Source organism: Ipomoea nil, unplaced genomic scaffold (genome assembly GCF_001879475.1).
Source record: "Ipomoea nil cultivar Tokyo-kokei standard unplaced genomic scaffold, Asagao_1.1 scaffold2167, whole genome shotgun sequence".
Taxonomy (NCBI): Eukaryota; Viridiplantae; Streptophyta; class Magnoliopsida; order Solanales; family Convolvulaceae; genus Ipomoea; species Ipomoea nil.
In genome coordinates, this window is record NW_017618595.1 from 733,108 (window position 1) to 754,393 (window position 21,286).

General features: G+C 39.6%; 2 protein-coding genes and 1 long non-coding RNA gene across 4 annotated transcripts; 1 reads left to right on the plus strand and 2 right to left on the minus strand.

Annotated features, from left to right (window-relative positions):
- Positions 1 to 1,925: 1,925 nt before the first annotated feature.
- On the plus strand, positions 1,926 to 3,851 carry LOC109150038 (heptahelical transmembrane protein 1-like). Its single transcript, XM_019298010.1, has 4 exons — positions 1,926 to 2,291; positions 2,371 to 2,460; positions 2,562 to 2,619; positions 3,050 to 3,851. The coding sequence occupies exons 1-4, from the start codon at positions 2,071 to 2,073 to the stop codon at positions 3,719 to 3,721; spliced, it is 1,041 nt and encodes a 346-aa protein (XP_019153555.1). The 5' UTR covers positions 1,926 to 2,070; the 3' UTR covers positions 3,722 to 3,851.
- LOC109150037 (bifunctional purple acid phosphatase 26) lies at positions 3,829 to 10,018 on the minus strand. 2 transcript variants are annotated; one of them, XR_002049073.1, is made up of 11 exons: positions 9,778 to 10,018; positions 8,843 to 9,079; positions 7,923 to 8,123; positions 7,248 to 7,359; positions 6,808 to 7,034; positions 6,239 to 6,377; positions 5,455 to 5,675; positions 5,040 to 5,161; positions 4,406 to 4,567; positions 4,004 to 4,153; positions 3,829 to 3,971 (listed from the first exon to the last, which is right to left on the minus strand). XR_002049073.1 is itself a non-coding variant. In XM_019298009.1 (10 exons), exons 2-10 carry the CDS (start codon positions 9,029 to 9,031, stop codon positions 4,069 to 4,071), a joined length of 1,458 nt encoding a protein of 485 aa, XP_019153554.1. In that variant the 5' UTR covers positions 9,032 to 9,079; positions 9,778 to 10,018; the 3' UTR covers positions 3,829 to 4,068. The 2 variants fall into 2 exon arrangements, 1 of the variants encoding a protein (XP_019153554.1); XM_019298009.1 differs by having other exon boundaries at positions 3,829 to 4,153.
- Positions 10,019 to 11,528: 1,510 nt separating this feature from the next.
- LOC109150039 lies at positions 11,529 to 13,677 on the minus strand. Its single transcript, XR_002049074.1, has 3 exons — positions 13,485 to 13,677; positions 12,837 to 12,839; positions 11,529 to 11,539 (listed from the first exon to the last, which is right to left on the minus strand). It is a non-coding gene; the product is annotated as an uncharacterized LOC109150039 (long non-coding RNA).
- Between the last annotated feature and the right edge of the window lie 7,609 nt (positions 13,678 to 21,286).

The window sequence follows — 21,286 nt, forward strand, 5'->3', positions numbered from 1 at the left end:
ATAGTAACTTAAGGACTAAATCAATTATTTTTTTTATAACTTAAGAGCTAAAATTGTTATTTTTTTATATAATTTTAGGTGATATTCACGTACTCATCAAAAAAGTCAAAAATCTAATATTTACAATGTTGGTCAAATATTAACAAGAAGTTTAGTATTTTACGTAAAAAAAAAAATTGAATATATTTTTTGAAACTTAAAAAACACACACATAATAAAATTCCGCTCTGATCTACCTATAAAATTTTGTACCTCTTGTTAAAGGTAATAAAAGAAGTGTATATTACATATAATGAAGGATATATTGAGTATATGAGACTATATCTACGGTAAATAATGTACAAATGTAAACAACTATTCTGCAAAAAATACATGACAACCATATAAACTAAAGAAATTTTAGAAAAACATGTATATATTAGACTTATTCTTATCACCTCTTCCTCAAAACAATTGAGGAAAACATTACTTGTCTTGCTAGATAAGACAAACAACATAATTGGACAAGATATAATACATTTGTTAATGTTTTAACCTGCCACCTCTAGTTGGATGTCCCTTGTGGGTGTAGTAGGACAACCAACAAAATTTTTTAAAAAGTGCAACCACCTCATTCTAGATATAAGTACACGTTTTATTTGAAAAATTAGAGCAAGGGGAATATGAATAACATCTCAAAAAGAATGAACAAAAGGAGGAATATTTGGTATGCATAAAATAATCTCAATGAATATATTCAATTGCTTGAATAGTTTAAAGGAATGAAAAAATATAGGTAAAATTATGAATTTGTGTACTGATAAAGAACTTGTGCATGTACTTATAAAGATTTTGAATTGTATTTTTTAATTGCATTTTTAGAGGTTTTTTTTTTTTTTTTTTTTTTTTTTTTGGGTTATACTAGCATTTTCAAAGTTTCTGAATTTTACTTTTCAAGTTTGTGTTATATTTTTACATATCCTAAGATTGTAGTTTGTGAGGTGCACTTTTAAAGTTGACACATTCTTACTTGGACATGAGTTTTCACATGATCTTACCTTGTAATGATACACACATCATAAATAGGATATGATTACTAAAAAAATTAACTATTTGCCTTTCGGGACACAATTTAATTGGTGAATCAACCCTGAAAAAAAAAAGTATAGATTTAACTTTGTTGTTCACAAATTGAGATACATCCCGTGATTTACTCATCCACTTATCTTGAACATAAGCATTGAACTCTCAAATTTAGAATTCAAACTTTTATATATATATATATATATATATATATATATATATATATATATATATAAAGTGAACTATTTATCTCGAGAATAGTTAATTATCAAATCATGAAATATACCCATTTCAAAAATATTGTTCCAAGAAAACGCAATCATCACCAAATATTGTATCAAGAAAACGCAATTTATGGAGGGCTCCTAGTGTTGGGGATTCAACCTTTGAGAGAAAAAAAAAAAAAAAAAAAAACTCAATTTATGCTCTCGGGGCTTAGCGTAGTCGTTCATCGTCTGACTTGATGTCGCAACTAAAGGCAGTCGTGTGGGGACCCTGGGGGTTCGAGTGTGGATTGAATCTTTTGTGCGTACATAAAAATTAAGATCTGATAAGTGGATTGATTATGCAACTCGCAATTTACCTTTGCAATAACTGTAGAACTGGGGTCGTGTGGACTTATAATTAGTCCGGCAAAATTAAGATAAAAATAAAAAGGTAATTTGTAATCCTCTAATTGTGAAGAAATAGACGATAGCTCCTGAATTGTTATGGTTGCAACAAGTATTTTAAAATGTCAAAACAATGTTTGAACGGACTTAGTTCGCCCGACAATATTTGGAAGAAGAAGAATAACAAAACAACGTTTTGGAAATACGAATGGGCAATGTCTCTATTGGGTAAACAAACTCTTTAATGCTGCGGACGGTGGGGTAGTTGGCCAGTGTTGCCAGCTACCATCACTCGCCATGCTCCTAAATTCAAACACTCTCACCACAATCACTCCTCTCAACACACAATCCCTCACTTCTCTCATATCATCAAGCCTCTGTTCGGAAGAAGAATATAATGATCCAACAAAAGGGTCGGAAAGATTCTCCTCTTCCGACCACCGGCGCCTCTCCGACGGCGGGGAAGAAGAGAAAATATGGTCTAGTGTCTTTTCAAGAACTGCCGGAGTATATGAAAGACAATGAATTTATTCTCAACTATTACAGGGCTGAATGGCCCCTCAAACAAGCTCTCTTCAGCATTTTCCGGTGGCACAATGAAACTCTCAACGTCTGGACGTAAGCATATTCCTCATTTTTTTTGTTAATTTTCCTAAATTTATTTTGTTAATTTTTTTATTTATTTATTTTTGGGTAGGCATTTGATTGGGTTTATTCTGATTGTGGTATTGGTTGTGGCCAATTCTGCCCATATACATCAACTTACAGATTTCATGACATTCTTGAGGTAAACTGAGAAATTTGTTGATTCTGAATTTTATTTTATTTTCTCTTGATTCCCATTAACATATTGGGAATAGTTTCTTGATTGGATTTTGTGTCTTGCAGGAACTTACCTACTAGTGCAGATGCAAATACATCTCTGAATTCAAAGAATGCTTTCCAGGTAAGGCACCCTTTGGCTTCAGTTACTAGAAATTGAAAGATGTGTTCCGTTTTAACTAAAACGTTGATAATTTTAGACTTTACATGTTTAACACGCCTCTTCACGTGTGCAAGCAAGCAGATTAATTTTTGGTACGTGAACTCGTATGACCTATTGATACCGAATTAAAATTTAAAGAACACCCCTTGTGTGTGCAACTCGATTAATTTTTTTATATGTGAACGAGTTGGCCTTTTGATAGCCTTCGATACCAAGTTAAGTTTAAACTGATAGTTGGATTGCACATTACTCGAAGCATAGCCAATCAAATCATCAGATTATGTTTAGGTTAAATGAGAGTGTAGATATAGGTTGGATGTTTGTGTGAGCTCTTTGAGTCTTTGTTTCTTGCCTTTTAGGTATAGTGAATGAAATTGAATGTATCTGGCAGGTGCCAACTCAGGAATCAGTGATGGACATTAAATCAGCAGAAGGGATGGTGGTTGCAGCAACATGGCCATTGTATGTGTTCTTAGCGGGTTCGATGTTCTGTTTTCTGTCGAGCAGTGTTTGCCACCTCTTCTGTTGCCACTCCCAACCCCTAACCCTTTTAATCACACAAATGGACTATGTGGGGATCACTGTCATGATATCCACCTCCTATTTCCCTCCAATGTACTACATTTTCCAGTGCTCCCCGCCCTGGCACATCGTCTACCTAACAGGGATCTCGATCATTGGGGTCGTCATTATCCTCACTCTCCTCACCCCCGCCTTTTCTAGTGGGAAATACAGGTGGTTTCGCGCCTGTCTGTTCCTCGCCATGGGGCTGTTCGGCCTGATCCCTGCAGTCCATGCTATGGTTGTGTACTGGAACGACCCTTACAGGAATGTGACGCTTGCTTACGAGGGAGCCATGGCGTTGTTTTATATTGTTGGGACTATGTTCTATGTGAGCAGAATCCCGGAGAGATGGAAGCCTGGGGCTTTTGATTTGGCTGGCCAGAGTCACCAGATTTTTCATGTGTTTGTGGTCCTTGGTGCTTTGGCACATTATGGTGCTGCTCACATTTTCTTGGAATATCGTAGCAGATTGGGGTGCCCCAGGCCCAGAGTTACATGATTTGTTAGTTTATGAGAAAAACATATCCCACATTTTTCCATTCTGTTCTCTCCATCCAGTTGATATGAATGTTCCTCTCTTTCTTTAGAAACATCACGGTTGACATCAAAGGAAAAGTTCATATATTTTATATACACATCTCACATTATTCACAAAAACATCTTTTTTATTTCATGCTATTCTTCAATAACATTATTATCAAAGAAAGAAAAGGTCAGATCATATATAAACAACAGAAATTGTTATTTACGGTAAGGCCACATCTCAGAAATCCTGAACTCAACAAAGCAGCCGAGGATTCAATGCTGCAGCAAAATCGCCAGTTGTGATGGAGAACAATGACTGATTCACAATGGCGCGGTAGAGTACCTGCTAACAATGACTGATTGAAGACGGGATTTGTTCAACTTTCTCCTTCTCCGGTTGTTTCCCCTGAGAGGTGAAAAGGTTTTGATTAAAAACTGATAAAATTAAAGCAACAAACATTACATGGATGATGGATGAGACAAAAGCGTTAAATAGACAGTGGAGCTTCAGTTTTCTTTTCTCTCGAGAAGGGTAAATACTGTAGGGATGTGTAACATCAGCCATTGAAACTTGATAGCAACATCTTTAGTTTAATGGGAAGAGGTAAGTAGTAGATTACGAGATACAAATATGGGGACCAAGTTCAAATTTACTTACCAGAACTGGTTGTGTAGAACAAAAGCGTCAGTTGCAACTCTTTTTCCATCATCATTCCGGTTCCAATGATAGAATGCATGTGTTCTATTCTTTATCTCTAATGTAGAATGGCCATAACTAGCTTCGCGAAAAGCAGAGTACTCAGGCTGGGGATCTCTAAATCTGCAGATATATGCAGTTAAAAGATGTAATGCACCAGTGAAAAAATAGAATATATATATATATATATATATATATATATATATAGGATCAAGTTCGAATGAGAATTAGGTTCCCGTAAGAACTGTAGACAAATGCTAGTCATCGATCTAGTAGATCTAACAATTACAAAAATTACTACAAACTTTGTCCGTACACTTGAAAAAGCTTGATAGTGCATACATGGACAACTAACAGTACACTCAAGATCTATAATAGTGCACTCGAGTTGAGTGCACTCATAGTTTTCCATAGATGCATTATTAAAATTTTCCAAGTGCACAGGCAAAGTTTGATCTTCCAAGATGGACAGACGCAATTTGTTCACACTTCTTACCGGAGAAGCCTAGTTTTCATTTGAACCTGATCCAATATATATATACCATTTTAATGTCCTTAACTAGAAAGATTTTATTCAATATATCTGCTAAATTACCTTCCAGCAAGACCTTCCTGGTTCCCTCCATCTCCAACAGTAATGTAAACAGGAGCTGATTTGTCTGGTACAGGATAAGCAATACCACTTGATACATTATAGTGGATGTTTGATATGCGGTACTGAAAATTATAAAGACTCGTTAGAGAATCCACTAAGCAGACCAAACCATACTTGGATAGAAGTTGCAATTCAGAAGATTCCTCACATATAGAATATCAAGTACTGTTTTAGTTGTGTTGTAGAAAACATTGTTGGAAAGGGGAGAGCAAAATTATACTTCTTTCAGGAAGGCTTACTATTAGTCTATTAGATAATATAACCATAGTATTTGACTATTTTCCTTTAAAGAAGGCAAAGTGTAAAGAAGTTTGTCACTGAAGTGTAGAAAAATAATGTAGATTTAAGAACTCACTGATCGCTCATAAGCATGGACATGACCGGCAAATACCACGTCAACTTTGTATTTGACAAACCACTCCTCATAGACAGTTCTCATACTTTCACCCTCCATAAAGTGGGCTACATTGCTATTGTAGATAGGAACGTGCATGAGGACAATTAGCCAAGGAGTCTTCTCCCTGTCCACCCTTGTAAGTTCTTCTCTTAACCACTTCCACTGAGGCGTATATTTTACTGAAAATGGTGGTACAAGAAAGAACAAATTTAGTACCTATGCAATAAGACACAAAAAGATGCAATCCTTTTCTGCAGCAAAAATGAGAAAACATTAGTAGAACTGGTAACTTTGAAGGTAGTAAAACAGCTAATAAAGCTCTCTCTTTCTCTATTCTTTGTTATTTTTACCCAAAATCATAGGAATCGGGGTAGCTTCCAAATAATTTGATGATAACCAGTCAACTAGAACATGTTTACAGTTGCACATATCCTGGATGACCAAGTATTTTTCTGTACATCAGAGTAAGATGGGATGTAAAATTATGCCAATGGACTGAGAACAGACTTTGCCTACTATCAGCATATTATCTCCAAACTCCAGACCACCAAATATGAGTTAGCCTCTATGACCATGACAATGCTGAAAGAGAACCGCAAAACTTTTTCCCAGTAGTGATTGCTGTAAGAATGTAGATGCATCCTTGAAAAATGCCATAACATGGATATGCATATTTACATCATAGTCAATTAGATGATGCATTCATGATTTCACAACCAAAGTAATAGGAAAAGTAAATTACCAAATGGGGAGTAGGTGGATAGAACAATTATATGAGCAGATGCCCGCCTGATTGCATACCAAAGCTGATTGGTACTCTTGGAGGCTTTATAGGGCGTGGGATATCTAAAGAGATACGAATTGAAAGGAGTTACTTCCCCCTGATCATAAACAATGGAGGATAGCAGTTAAAAACTTTGACTAAAACTTCAAACAGATGGAAAGGAGAAATCATTGCATAATTATGCTTCAGGAGCAAGAAAATTGTGCAGGCAATATCATATTATCTGCACCATGGGGTAACAAATAATTAGACTTGTGTCTCAGAGGAAGATAGCAAAGATTACGCTTCAAGAATTCAAAATATTAAATTAAAACAAGACAACAGGAAAAAATTACAGAAGAGACTTTATTTGGTACACAATTTGTCTTATGATGCTTTCATCACAAAAAAGAGCAGAAAACGAATGTGATTCTGTGCATTAGCTCTCTAGTCACAGTTTTAACATGATACTTCCTAAATGGAACAATTAATAAGAACAAAAATATAAGCATGCATGCAACTGAATGAGTATATTTTTATAATAGTACCATATATGGCATGTATTCTATCTCATGATTCCCGGCAGACCAAATCCAGGGCTGATATGCAGAACTTTTTTCAATAAAACGGCCCCATGTATCCCAACGCACTCCAACATCGTGATATTGATATCTATCAGCGTAAGAGAGATCTCCAACAAATAAGACAGTCTGCCCTTCGCTCTGGATATAATGTTCAAGAGTGGAGAGAGAATTGAATGTTTGGCCCAAATCACCTGAAATTGACAGAAAGGATAAATGAAAATGAGAAAGGTCTTGAATGACAATGTTAGAAAAGTAATGGAGAAATAAAGCACAAAGAATAACATATAAATAGACACTACTATATAAAAAATGCTGAAAGAAAAAGTTACCTTAGGAAAGAGTTAAATAAATAGACTAACATATAAATTAATTTCTGGTCAGAAGAAAAGTAGAAAACTACTAACCTATAATACCAAATTTGTAAGATGTATCCGGTCCAACTTTTGGAGGTGTTTGAAACCAAAACTTCCTTGAAGAATCACCATTTCCAATCTCATAGTAATACTTTCTGTCATGCTAAAAAACAAAGTTACATCATCAGTCGGAAGTGAAAAATATATAGTCAATTTAACATATTGTCAGAAAATGGAAGTGTGATGACAATAATATTGTTAATGGCACTAAGCAAAAGTTAATACTTGGTGAAAAATTCCTCCCATAATGGTTAATAAAGTCAAGCTGTCTTAACTATACAAACTTAAGATATCAATCTGATGTTTAATGATTGAACAAATGCAACTGTATAAATGATTTGGAAGGAAGCAAATGATTGTGCAGTGCCTACTCATGTACCGATATACAAACATCATATCATTACCATGCTACCGTGTAAGTATACATTGGTAAATTAAAATTTTAAAAATAAATACATCAGGCCATGCATTTCATTAAACTGAATCATGTCAACAAACAAAGAAATACTGCACCTAAGCAGCAATAGGGAGATTAAATTGCATGCCCACACACACATTTCAAACTAATATCAAATAATCCTTCATATAATGAGAATCCAGTGTTTCATTCAATTTCAAAGAATTTAAAGATCCAATTTTGAATCTCATGACTCAATGCACAATTACCTCGAGGCCACCAACAAGGCATTGATGTATAAAGCCAGACTTGTAATTGTAAAATGTGTAGTTTGTATATGTGCCCTCTGCTGTGAAATCATACTTCCCCTCAGATAAGCCATAGCGTACTTGGCTAGACCCTGGTTCATCAGGAGTGACCCAGGAGATTATGACAGCCTTCCCATCATAGTCACCCTGTGTAATGTGAACCTACAGCAGAGCCACTCAAGTATTTCAGAATCTTATGAAAACCATAGATGGTTTTATTTTTTAATGAAACACCACTATATTGCTGGAAAAAAATAATAATAATAATAATAAAAAAAAAAAAAAAAAAAAAAAAAAAAACTCTCTCAATCAAGTTCCAACAGCAATTATTCTGCAATAGATTGATTATGAAACATAGAGTTTGAGAGACTTGTCTTGGGCAATCAAGAATTTCAAGCATCTTTCAAGTTGTGAAATGGTATGCACAACAGTCTAATGGTAAGGATCCACTCCAAACTCATCCACACTAGTGTATGGACTTAACCAAGATACATAGAATGCTTATAATTAAATAAAGCATTGTTCATCTAAGGTTCCAAATCAGGAATGATTTGCATTTAAAATATTGGCTAAATGCATTATCCGAAGTCCAAACCTAGTCTGGAATAGTCTAGAGAAAATAGTTTCCTGCCAAAATACACTAGATGACTGCTAGTAATGTCCTTTTCTTATCTTCATTCAAAAACTAACAGTAAACGTTTAACATTTTTCTTTTCTGCAACTTCAAATCCTACAGAGTGAGCAACATTCAAGTGAAACTCTCTCATGGAGATCATATTTCCACCAAAATGCTATTAGTAATCAAGATTGATAGAAATGTGCATGGCAAATGATTTGGTGAAAGTGCAGAACTGATTAACAATAAGCAATCACAAACTTACTTGCTGTGGTGCATTAGGACCTTTAGGGACTGCAAAGGCCTTATTATCAAGAGGAATATCCACTGATGGCCACTCAGAACGAAAAAATCCACTTGTCATCCCAGCACTTCCATTTTCTATGAAGCTCAATAAAAGAGAGAAGAAGAACAAAAGGTGAAGCAACATTGTATCTGCCTCCTTATCTTTCATACCCCAACCTATCAATGAGACAACCTCAAAGATACATTCTAAAACTCACTGCATCCATGAAGAAGAACAATGTGTCAATCAACAAAGAAAATCTATCCAGTATCCACCTACAAATCTTTCAAAACCATGTAGGTGATGTTTGGTAGAGATATTAAGATAATGGACTAAATATTATACTCTTTACATACTTGGCAACTATCATTGATTGCTAACACTTTCTAGATCAGTTAAGCAAACAATACAAACGTCACCATGCAGTTAATCAAATACTGAATTATTTACAATCATACGCCATAATCAGAATTCCTAGTCAACAGCTTCATCCAGCAGAACTATCGTTTCTTCTGTGGCAAAAACAATCACATAAGTCTAATACAAACTTCCAATGCATCTCAGATCCATTCTCCACAGAAACAAATTTTGACAAGCCTGCTCGATCGGTAAACAATTCATCCTCGACATGCTTGACAAAGCATATGAGTTATAAATTGTACAATACTTTCAGCTCATTCGAGCCAGTAATCCACAAACAACTTATTAGTATCAATTATCGATTATTCGCACTGGTCAGAATTCATAATTCATATTCCATAATCATAACCATTAGAAGCGGGATGAAAACAAAATTAACAGAATACGGAATTAGATAGTCCTCAATACCTGAACTTGATAGAATTTGTATCACATCAAAGTAAAATGAATAAACAGAGAGAGAGAGAGAGAGAGAGAGAGATGAGAATGTGTACCTGAAAGGATGAAATTCGGTTGGTGGAGAAATGAAGGAAACAGCGGAACTGATCCGAAGATTAGCTTTTGAGAGGGAGTGTGTTATATAGCGATGGCGAAGAAGCTAAGTAAGTGGCGGTAAGAATGGAGGAGTGGGTTAGAAGGGAGAGGAAAGAGCAGTGTCGGGATGGATTCCCATTTTCGAAGGGAAGTGACGCAACGTGGCGTTATTCCATCGGCGTGGTATACCCAACCCCAGTCGGCCAGACAAATTGAATTGTGCCCAAGATAAATAATACTCCGTGTATATTTTATTTATTGTATCTTTCTAGGGTACACCTATGATACTTTTTTATATAACAAAAATATTCTATACAATTATACTCAATTGACACGATAAAAATTATTTCTATTTATATTCATTCCATTATTCCAAAAATAGATGATAAAACTATAAAAGGGTAAAATGAACTATTAAGTATTTACTAGTCAATAACCAGTTTGGTTGACGCGAATATTTACTTAAGACACCTATTCTAATATTGTTACATTACTTTTAACTAGTATTTTCACCCGTGCGTTGTACGGAATAGATTTATTGCAATATATTAAAAATATTTGGATTGATATATAATTATTTAAATTAGAACATCAAATATTATATAGTGCAATTGAATGTATGGTTCGGATCGTTTATGTGTTTTTATGTTATTATTAGTGCTTGAATTTGAGCAAATAATTGCTCAAATTAATAGCTAATGTGTAGATGTACGCATGCGGTGCTGTAACTTTAGAGATTTTATTTATCATTGTTCAGTATTTTTATAAATTAGGCAAATATGTTCGTCCTCTAGCAACTCAGTTATAAAAATGAATTGATATCATAATTCATCTGTATGGAAAATATATTTTTTGTCTAGATATATAGCAATTTTATCATTTAAAAAACATAATATCACCAATTGTATTTACACATGATTGAAACCTCTTTGTAGACAACATTGATAGTAGCAACACAATCTTATCCATCTTCGTCTAGAGCCTAGAGCTATCACCTTCAGTCAATCAAGATAGGTGACTCCGGTGAAAATATATAATGATAGAATATCAGTCAATTAGTGATCCTTTTATATTTTCAGTCAATTAGTAATATCAAATTCATTTTCAGTCATTTATTCTTTTTTATTTTCAGTCAAAATTAGTCAATTAAAATATTAGATGCAGTGATATTTTTACCTAATTTTCGTTCCATTTTTAATTGATGATGTAGAATATTTTTAATGAAATATTTTCGTTCTATTTTTAATTTACCTTTACTATTGTTTAAAATAAACATTTACTACTGGTGACGTAGAATATTATTATTGAAATATCTTCGTTTAAATTTTAATTTCCGTTCCATTTTTAATTAAAATGCAATAAGCTGGCAATTTCTTTTTTCATTTTAGTCAATAATGGATCATTTTTTATTTGTAGTCAATTATTAATATTCATTTCCTTTTATATTTTCAGTCAATTAGTAATATCATATTCATTTTCAGCTGATTATTCTTTTTTATTTTCTGTCAATTAGTCAATTAGAATATCAAATGCAGTGATATTTTTACCTAATTTCCGTTCCATTTTTAATTGATGATGTATATATCTTTATTCAAATATTTTCGTTCCATTTTAATTTTCGTTCCATTTTTAGTTTATCTTTACTATTATTTAAAATTTGTCTTTACTATTGATGGTGTAGAATATTATTATTGAAATATTTCCTTTCGATTTTTAATTTACCTTAACTTGATGATGTAGAATATATATATATATATATATATATATATATATATATATGTGTGTGTGTGTGTGTGTGTGTGTGACGACATATATACACCCACACACGTGCACTATTTTTTTTTAGTTAGTCGCATAGGCGTCCTACTCTACCGTCCGACTAGCGCCTAGCGCATATTGCAACCATGATCTTGAATAAGCCAGTGATGGAATAAATGATTTAGTTACGTGACCGTTCACCTTCTTCGGGTGGTTTCGGTCGGGTTGGGTGCCTTTTCCATTATTCTGTGACCAATATTTTTGTATGCATAAAACAATTAAATTGCAAACAATTTTGTAGTTTACAAGTGGAAAAAAAAAACTGAATAGACATATTTTATAATTTTCAAATGAAAATGAAACTTGAGAAGTTTTGACAAATAATAATAATAATAATAATAATAATAATAATAATAATAATAAGTAATTAAAAAAAAATCGCTCATACACTCAATATGATGAGAATATAATTGTGTTGTATCCAATCATAATGTCTGAGAGTACAGGGAGCGAATATATAGAGATGCTAGATAGAATCCTAGCAAAACCACTGGTAGATTTTCGATCATCAGGATTGCCAGCCCAATCGGAATCAGAATAAGCATGAATATTCAGAGAGGGAGAGGAAGTAATTTTAAGACCGAGATGTAGTGTCTCATTTACAAACCGTAACACCCTCTTGAGAGCCGCCTAATCCGCAGTGGAGGGAGAGTGCATGTGCTGACACAAACGATTGACTGCATAGGAAAGATCAGGACGAGTTACCGTAAGATATTGTAGAGCACCTGCAAAGCTGCGATACTGAGTGGGATCAGCATATGGCACCACGGCACCAGTCTCGGCCTTCGCGGTTGAAACCAGAGTGGCCACGAGCTTGCAATCAACCATACCTGCCCGTTTTAAAATATCCTTCATGTATCGTTGTTGAGACAGAAGCATGCCACCAGACAACGGAATAGTCTCAATACCCAGGAAAAAAGAGGGCACTCCCATAAGATCAGTCACATGAGCCGAATCAGAATCCATAACCAAAATATCATCCACATAAACCAGAAAATATAGACGAGTATTGCCATGTGAATATATAAATAAAGATATATCAGTCTTGGAAGGTGAGAACCCAACAGAAACCAGAAAAATCATGCAAACGTGTGAACCAAGCACGGGGAGCTTGCTTAAGCCCATACAAAGAACGTTGAAGGAGACAAATGTGCCCGGGCATCGTTTTGTCTTCATAGCCAGGGGGCTGACGCATATAAACTGTCTCAGCGAGATTGCCGTTTAGGAAAGCATTGTGTATGTCTAGCTGTCGAATAGTCCATCCACGAGAAATAGCTAGGGATAAGAGAAGACGTACCGTAGTCGGTTTAACAACGGGACTAAAGGTCTTAAAGAAATCCTCACCGGCAATCTGATTGAATTCCTTGGCAATTAACTGAGCCTTGTAACGCTCAATCGAACCATCAGCCTTTCTCTTGGTTCTAAACACCCACTTACATCCAACTACATTCATACCTTATTAAGGGAACATGCCTCCATGTATTGTTGTACACCAAAGCATTAAATTCCAAATCCATTGCATCCCGCCATTCAGGAAATTTAACCGCTTGAGTAAAACATGTAAGCCCAAGAGTAACAGTAGCAGATAAAGAACCATGATCATGTGGTCCCAAACTTCTCGTATTAATTCCATGAGAGCGAACGGGTAAGGGCGTGGGACGAGACCGACCACGAGGCCGGGCTCTTGGCCGAGGAGCCGGTTGGTCCGTGACTGTCCGCTCGGACCCGGTCACGGGCTCGGCAGTAGCAAGCTACTGGCGGTGGTGGTCAGAAGCGGCTATGGGTGCGGCAAGAGGGTCACGAGCCGTGACAATAGTCAGATCACCACCAGAAACAATTGGTGCAACACCCCACGGCTAGGGGTGGAAATAGGCCAGGCCGAGCCAGGCTTTTAAAAATTAGGCCTGAGCCTGCTATAGGAATTTAAGGCCTGAGCCTGGCCTGAGCTGGTATGTAGGCTTTTTTTTAGGCTCAAGTCTGAGCCTACCATTAGCCTGGCCTGGCCTGAAGCCTGTTTAATTTAAAGACTTGAAAAAATTCATTGGTAAATCAGTGGATAAACAATAGGGTGAAAGCTTTTGTTTCAAACTAAAAAGTAATTTGTATAACAATAGGGTATAGTAAGAAGAGAAAAGAGAATGAAATAGATGTTGTGAATAATCTCAAAAAAATATCCCAATACACTACAAATTCCCAATATATATGTGGCTAGGGATTTATTTCAACCACATACTCCATTTTATAAGAAATAGATCCCTACTAACATAATTATAATTAACAAACTGAAACAAATAATATTATCCTTCCTGCAACTTTCTAGTCTTCCCTCCTCTTCTCTTCTTGCTTCCATTAGCCTCTATGTTGTAGTGGTCAGACGCATTTGTATCGCAAAAATACTCCGGCTACAGGCTACGGTGAAAAAAAAAGGGTCAAGCCCCCACTCCTACAATCACCATAATTTACAAATACAATATCAGACTAACCTGTTGTCGCCGCTCATTGTCGAAGATAGGATGAAGTCATCGCGGACTCGCGGTCTTAAAGTGTCCCTGCGTTCGATAGATGTGTGCGGCGTGCGGCGTGTTGCGTGAATGGATGTATGGAGACGACTCACAGTCTTCAAGTCTCCCTGCGTCCGATGGCTGTGTGCTGCGTGCGGTTTGTTGCGTGAATGGATGTATAGAGGAGTAGCAGAATATGAAGTAATTTTGGGGCTAGGTTTTCTAATTCATGTATTATAGTTAGGTTTTCTATAATAATAATAATAATAATAATTGATGGGGTGTGAACCCCGTGGGCTCGGGGCCCAAGAAGAAAAGAGATAAGGCCCAGACAAAGAAGGGAAGCCCAAGAAGAAAATGGAGCAAGCCCAAAAGAGATACGGGTCAAACCAAGGAGTCGGCTCGGTCCAGGAGTCGGCGGCGAGTGTGGAATCGGCACGGGTGTAGGGTCGGCCTAAAACTAGCCGTTAGCCCATTTACTACCCTATTATTACCCCACTCATTACCACTAGTCAAATATCTAATTATTATTATTATTATCCATAACCCCCCACTTAAACCCTTACTTACTACCCTAATTATCACCCATCACTACCCTACTAAATGTCCAACGGACACTTTTGGGGATGGGCTAGCTATAAAAGGAGGAGAAGACAAGAAGAAAGGGGATCCATTCACTCATCCACACACATGGGGGCACTCTCCCACAATCACTCTCCATTCATTCAAGCAAGAAGACCACATGAAGAAGATTCCATTCTTGAGCACAATGGAAGACCCCATCACTCTTCCTACGCCACTCTTCCACTCTCACTCAAGAAGACTCCATTTTTACTAGAAGAGAAGTTCCAATACATGAAAGAAAGAGAGGCAACCACATTCTTACATCATACACTCTATACAAATACATGTACAAATACCTACAAAAATAGTGAAAGTCTTTAGGCTTGGCACCGCCCAAAAAGGCCCGTGGTTTTCCTTTCGGTTTCCACGTACAAAAGCATCAAGTTATATTTTCTACTTATTTTCCTATAAGCCGCATGTGAAAGGTGAATCCACCGACCAAGGTTGTGTTGGACCTCCCTGGGCCCGAAAACCCAAAAACCAACACTGGCGCCGTCTGTGGGGATCGTGACAAAAAGTCGCGTTACCTCTTTGTCTGAGCAATTTCGGAGAGCGTCCGGTGAAAAAAATGATTCACTACGGACGGAAGATGGAGAAGGTTCACGGAGAATAGTGGACCAAGAAGAGAACTAGAGGAGAATCAAGCAATGAAAACTGCATATGGATATCTGAAAGAGTATGGACTCGGACTCGGATGTGGAGAATGAAGAGACAACTCCGACGATTCGGACGAGCATGCTGACTTGCCACTGCACCACAATAAAATAAGAGGGGTACGTTCATAAAGTGAAATATTTGCATTCAAATTCAAAATTATGAGTTATTCACTTATAGAATTTTTTTTGGGAGTAACGCATTATTATAAGAAATATTTGCTATTCATTTACATGCATACTAAATGTTGTTTTAAATATTATACGTGGCAATGCTTTGGTGAGAGTCATGTGGTATGAGATCATCCATAAAGCTAAATGGATTATTTCAAAGCTGACTCCTGCACGTGGAAGGTCTTGGTGTATTCTGCACATTGCCCCAGACACAAGAAGTGCACTCGGCTAAAGAACATGCGAAAGGAAAAATGCCAGAATGTTGGTAAATTCAAGATCAGCAGGGAAGGCAACAACCTGGATTTGGTGTTCCAAACCGGAAACATTATGTCAAGTAGCAAATTCCAAGACCATTTGGTCTCCAGTAAGCTTGCTATGGGTAAGGAAAGGGGAAAGTTATGTCCACCTTTCCAGAAGAGTTCTTTTAATCTTCTCTCACTATATAATGAGGAGAATCATGCATCATGTACGAGGCCAAAGGAAGGCCTGTGTAGCATTATATGAGCAAAAGGCATAAAAATGGGTAATAGCCCGAGACCATCTGTTGGAAGCGAGACATTAAAGAAGTTGACTCCATGTAAACGAACGAGGGCGGAATCGCGCCGGAGCCGCCAATTATAAGTTTGTTTCACTCAAATTGCGATAAAAAGAACAGAGCGCAAGTGGAGTCCTCGGCAGCCGCAGATGTACTGACTCCGAGGCGAGGCCGTCGGCGGAGGAAATCAACGATATGAGCGGCTTGACCACGCCCGCTTGGGCAATTTTGATTTGATTCCAGGCTTATTCATCGCGAGGAGTTAGATTTCCATCGCGGCTTACTTCTATTCGTGGATTGATGTCGACTGAAGATGGCACACCAGTTCCTGAAACAATCTGCCGAAATTATGAGTAGTCGTCGACTCTGAGAGGAAGTCGGCAGAAAATAATTGAGGAAGCGGCCATCATGTGGTCGAGAAACTCATGCATCCATGGAGTCGGCGATAGAGTCGGACTCGGAGGCGGCGTAAAAATCAACTCAAATACAAGAAGGGCCCCACCCACACTGGTAACTTGTTGGAAAGGCACGTGATGCGAAAAGGTTGAAGGCCGAGTCCTCTGGTTCGCTGCATATATAGGCTTTCACGATCACCCCGCCGAGTCCGTGGAGGAAACACTCGAACTTGGATGCGACGATGAGAGATGAAAGAATAAAGGCGACTCCGACTCCGACAAAATAAGCTTTAGCAATCGTTGTCGAGCACGCCCACAAGCCCGACACCTTCGTCGGGTAAACCACCAGACAACTGTCGAACTGAAAAGGAAGCATTAAAGGAATAAAAGCGTTCATGGCTGTTCCGGTTCTCATGGTTGTCACCGAGTTCGTCGAGTCCGCATTAGTTCACGCATGATTTAATTGTTAAGAACAGTCTCGTGTCGACACTCCCTTTGCCGACCGCTTGCTTCTCAGTCGGCTGAAGTCTACACCAAAATCGCCGTCTGACTCGGAAGCCAGCGGGCATATCCAAGTATATTCGCCGAAGAGCTTGCCTACATAACCGGCGAAGAAAGTCAAGCCTGTCGACTCCCATGCACAAAGGGATTATGGAGATGCTCTCACCGACTCCTTCTTCTCCAAACAGCGACTAAGGGTGATTCTTGAATCAGTGTCACACCGGTGGAGTCGGATGTTGCTCTCTTTCCTGACTCGTCCCAAATTAGGAATCGGACTCGGCGGTAAGGATGAAAGAAGCGACTCGAACTCAGACAATAGGAATGAAGCCGGCTACTCGCCCACCGCCGAGCTGCCTCCGCTGCCAGCTATCTCGATCGCATCATCCGTCCAAGCAGTCGGCCACTTGCGACGAGCAGAGAAGTGAAGAAAATGGTCAGGTTATCCCGGAGCCCCCGCGATAGTCAGTCGGCACTCCTACAAAGCTTTGTCGTGCAAGTATGAGAAAGAATAAGCATAGCCACCCCCAAGGAGCTCAAGCATGTCGACTCCCCTCCTCTCTGTAAAAATGGCAACTCGGACCAGGATACCCAGCTCCTGCCCTCGCTCGGTCGACGACCTCTCTGGAGCCCGAGAGTCAACCACAACGGCTCTGCCCTCCATTCTCTCATCTAACCCATGCGGTATTCGGAAGATAACCAAAGACGAAAGAAGAAGCGACGATGATGGATTCGGCACGGTGGTTTGATAAAAATCCCAGTCAGGCTTCTCTGCCTCAGCCTTCGGATAGTTGTCACCCCCATTTGCGGCTCTACTTCACTAAGCTACTGAAAATCCACGGCTCGAGGCTGTCGTATTTCGCCACTACTTACTTTGCGGCTAGGGTCCATTTCGATTCACGGTGATGAAGCAGCACTATATCAATTCTATTTCAGAGGAATTCTTGGTATCATGCAGAAGAGTGTTCAACCTAATTCCCTTCTTCGTAAAAGCGAAAATCGGCATGCCTGCAAAGAGGAGGAGCCGAGTCCTCAAAATCGCCCTCATTTCCGACTCCGACTCCGATGACTTGGGAAATGAGAATATAGCCTCAACAAGTACATAACAGTCGAGCGTTGGGGAAGAAGCATCCTGTCCAAAATTTTCAACCAATTTCTATGTATTGGTTTCAGACTCGTCCAGCCTCGCTCCTGATTGACTCGCCAAATGATGCGTATGACACCACCACCGAATCTTTTGATTGCTGACGCGGAAGGGTCGGATGATGAATCGCCGGAGACATTGATAAAGTCGTACGCCAGACCTTGCATACGAAGAATCCTTCTTTCGAGTACATGTATGCATGGAAAATGCCAAGCCTAGAAAGCACGGGTACATCCAGTTGAGGGAAAGAAAGTAAGGAAAAGACAAGTGGCGAATAAAGGGATCGGACTCGGGCAATAAGGATGGAAATCTAGCTGGACACGCAGTTCTAGATGATTTTCTAAAAATTCTCATATACAAGGGCTGTCTCAAGGCGCAATCTTGGCATACATTAAATTCAACGCTGAGGAGATTCAGAAATTCAATTGCGTAGGATTGGTAAAAGCCATGGGAAAAATAAGGAGGCCAGGGTTCAACTCTTCTCACCCTAACATTCATATTTTTTCTCATAAAAAACATGGCTTAGAAATTCTTGCAGCTCGGTGGGAAATGCTAAGACGCTTCGAAGGCCGACTCCTAAAGTCTGACCGAGTAGGTCTGTCCATTCGCGCTGGGCCGATCACTCCGTGCCGGGCATTGGATCGTCCGCCCAATCAGCTTCAAGGCCGACTCCTAGAGTCTGACCGAGTAGGTCCGCCCATTCGCGCTGGGCCGATCACTCCGTGTCGGGCATTGGATCGTCCGCCCAATCAGCTTCAAGGCCGACTCCTAGGGTCTGACCGAGTAGGTCCGCCCATTCGCGCTGGGCCGATCACTCCGTGTCGGGCATTGGATCGTCCGCCCAATCAGCTTCAAGGCCGACTCCTAGAGTCTGACCGAGTAGGTCCGCCCATTCGCGCTGGGCCGACCACTCCGAGTCGGGCATTGGATTGTCCGCCCAATCAGCTTCAAGGTCGACTCCAAGAGTCTGACCAAGTAGTCCGCCCATTCGCGCTGGGCCGACCACTCCGTGTCGGGCATTGGATTGTCCGCCCAATCAGCTTCAAGGCCGACTCCAAGAGTCTGACCAAGTAGTCCGCCCATTCGCGCTGGGCCGACCACTCCGTGTTGGGCATTGGATTGTCCGCCCATTCAGCTTCAAGGCCGACTCCAAGAGTCTGACCAAGTAGTTCGCTCATTCGCGCTGGGCCGACCACTCTGTGTCGGACATTGGACTGTCCGCCCCATCTAGTTATGCAGAAAGGAGATGATGAAGGGGGGAAATTACAAACACACAGAAAGTACCGATGATCTCTCCAAAGCCGGTGAAAATAATAAAAATCGAAGGATTACGTATTTGGCATGCAATACGTGAGCACGACTCGGCATGGAAATCTAGTGGCAGAAAATGAGTATACATTCCAAAATATTGCTCATGAAATCCTCATCTACAAGGGGCTATACAAAGGAAGAAGAAGTAAAGCTACACCCGGGAGTCACTCGAGTTAGTAAAAGAACCAAGAGTCCAAAAAAGTCTACTTGGAAAAGAATAATCATAGCCAGGACTCGCCTCGAGCAGGGACTCGGCGAGAGAAAAAAAGAAACAAGGGCTAGGACCCTTAGGAAAAGCCAAAAGAGTCACCTCGACTGAGGGACTCGGCAAGAAAAGATAGGAAACAAGGGCACTGATCCTTAGACGTTTCCGAGGAAAAGCCTACAGGGGTCGCCTCGACTGAGGGACTCGACGAGTATTGAGAGAAACGACGGGGCACTGACCCTAAACTGTTTCTGAGATAGAAAAAGCCTAATGGGTCACCTCGACCGAGGGACTCGGCAAGAAAAGATAGGAAACAAGGGCCCAGACCCTTAGACGTTTCCGAGAAAAAGCCTACAGGAGTCGCCTCGACTGAGGGACTCGGCGAGTATTGAGAGAAACGACGGGGCACTGACCCTAAACTGTTTCTGAGATAGAAAAAGCCTAATGGGTCACCTCGACCGAGGGACTCGGCAAGAAAAGATAGGAAACAAGGGCCCAGACCCTTAGACGTTTCCGAGAAAAAGCCTACAGGAGTCGCCTCGACTGAGGGACTCGGCGAGTATTGAGAGAAACGACGGGGCACTGACCCTAAACTGTTTCTGAGATAGAAAAAGCCTAATGGGTCACCTCGACCGAGGGACTCGGCAAGAAAAGATAGGAAACAAGGGCCCAGACCCTTAGACGTTTCCGAGAAAAAGCCTGCAAGAGTCGCCTCGACTGAGGGACTCGGCGAGAAAAAGAGAAAAGAAACAAGGGTTCCGACCCTTAGACGTTTCTAGAGAAAAGAGAAAAGAAACAAGGGTTCCGACCCTTAGACGTTTCTAGAGAAAAGAGAAAAGAAACAAGGGTTCCGACCCTTAGACGTTTCTAGAGAAAAGAGAAAAGAAACAAGGGTTCCGACCCTTAGACGTTTCTAGAGAAAAAGAGAAAAGAAACAAGGGTTCCGACCCTTAGACATTTCTAGAGGGAAAAGGAGCTACCACCGAAGAGTCGCCTCGACTGAGGGACTCGGCGAATAAAGAATGAATCGAGGGTCCGAACCCTTAGAAGTTTATTAAAGAAAGGAAAAGTTACAGCCGAGATTCACTTGGACGGCTAAAGAAAGAAGGGGCTCGAAGCCGGAGGGTCACATCCACTGAAGCAGTCGGTCGTATGGCAAACGGAGAGAAGTCATGAGGATGGAGTCGTGTGGGATCTTGAATAAAGAGTCGGCAAGAATCAAGGAGGATAATTTTGAGGCAAGACAGTATACTTTTCCATGTCCTGCTAAGCGCGAGACATAGAAAAGTGAGGGACTAGTTGATGGGGTGTGAACCCCGTGGGCTCGGGGCCCAAGAAGAAAAGAGATAAGGCCCAGACAAAGAAGGGAAGCCCAAGAAGAAAATGGAGCAAGCCCAAAAGAGATACGGGTCAAACCAAGGAGTCGGCTCGGTCCAGGAGTCGGCGGCGAGTGTGGAATCGGCACGGGTGTAGGGTCGGCCTAAAACTAGCCGTTAGCCCATTTACTACCCTATTATTACCCCACTCATTACCACTAGTCAAATATCTAATTATTATTATTATTATTATTATCCATAACCCCCCACTTAAACCCTTACTTACTACCCTAAT

What these genes read in the sequence shown, in the direction of transcription:
- LOC109150038 (XM_019298010.1), top strand. Translation starts at nt 2,071, where the DNA reads ATGATCCAACAAAAGGGTCGGAAAGATTCTCCTCTTCCGACCACCGGC. An exon ending in GATTTCATGACATTCTTGAG is followed by an intron (nt 2,461 to 2,561) that starts GTAAACTGAGAA and finishes TGTGTCTTGCAG; the next exon opens with GAACTTACCTACTAGTGCAG. An exon ending in ATTCAAAGAATGCTTTCCAG is followed by an intron (nt 2,620 to 3,049) that starts GTAAGGCACCCT and finishes TGTATCTGGCAG; the next exon opens with GTGCCAACTCAGGAATCAGT.
- LOC109150037 (XM_019298009.1), bottom strand. Translation starts at nt 9,031, where the DNA reads ATGAAAGATAAGGAGGCAGATACAATGTTGCTTCACCTTTTGTTCTTC. An exon ending in GTCCTAATGCACCACAGCAA is followed by an intron (nt 8,124 to 8,842) that starts GTAAGTTTGTGA and finishes GCTCTGCTGTAG; the next exon opens with GTTCACATTACACAGGGTGA. An exon ending in CAGGAAGGTCTTGCTGGAAG is followed by an intron (nt 4,568 to 5,039) that starts GTAATTTAGCAG and finishes ATATATCTGCAG; the next exon opens with ATTTAGAGATCCCCAGCCTG.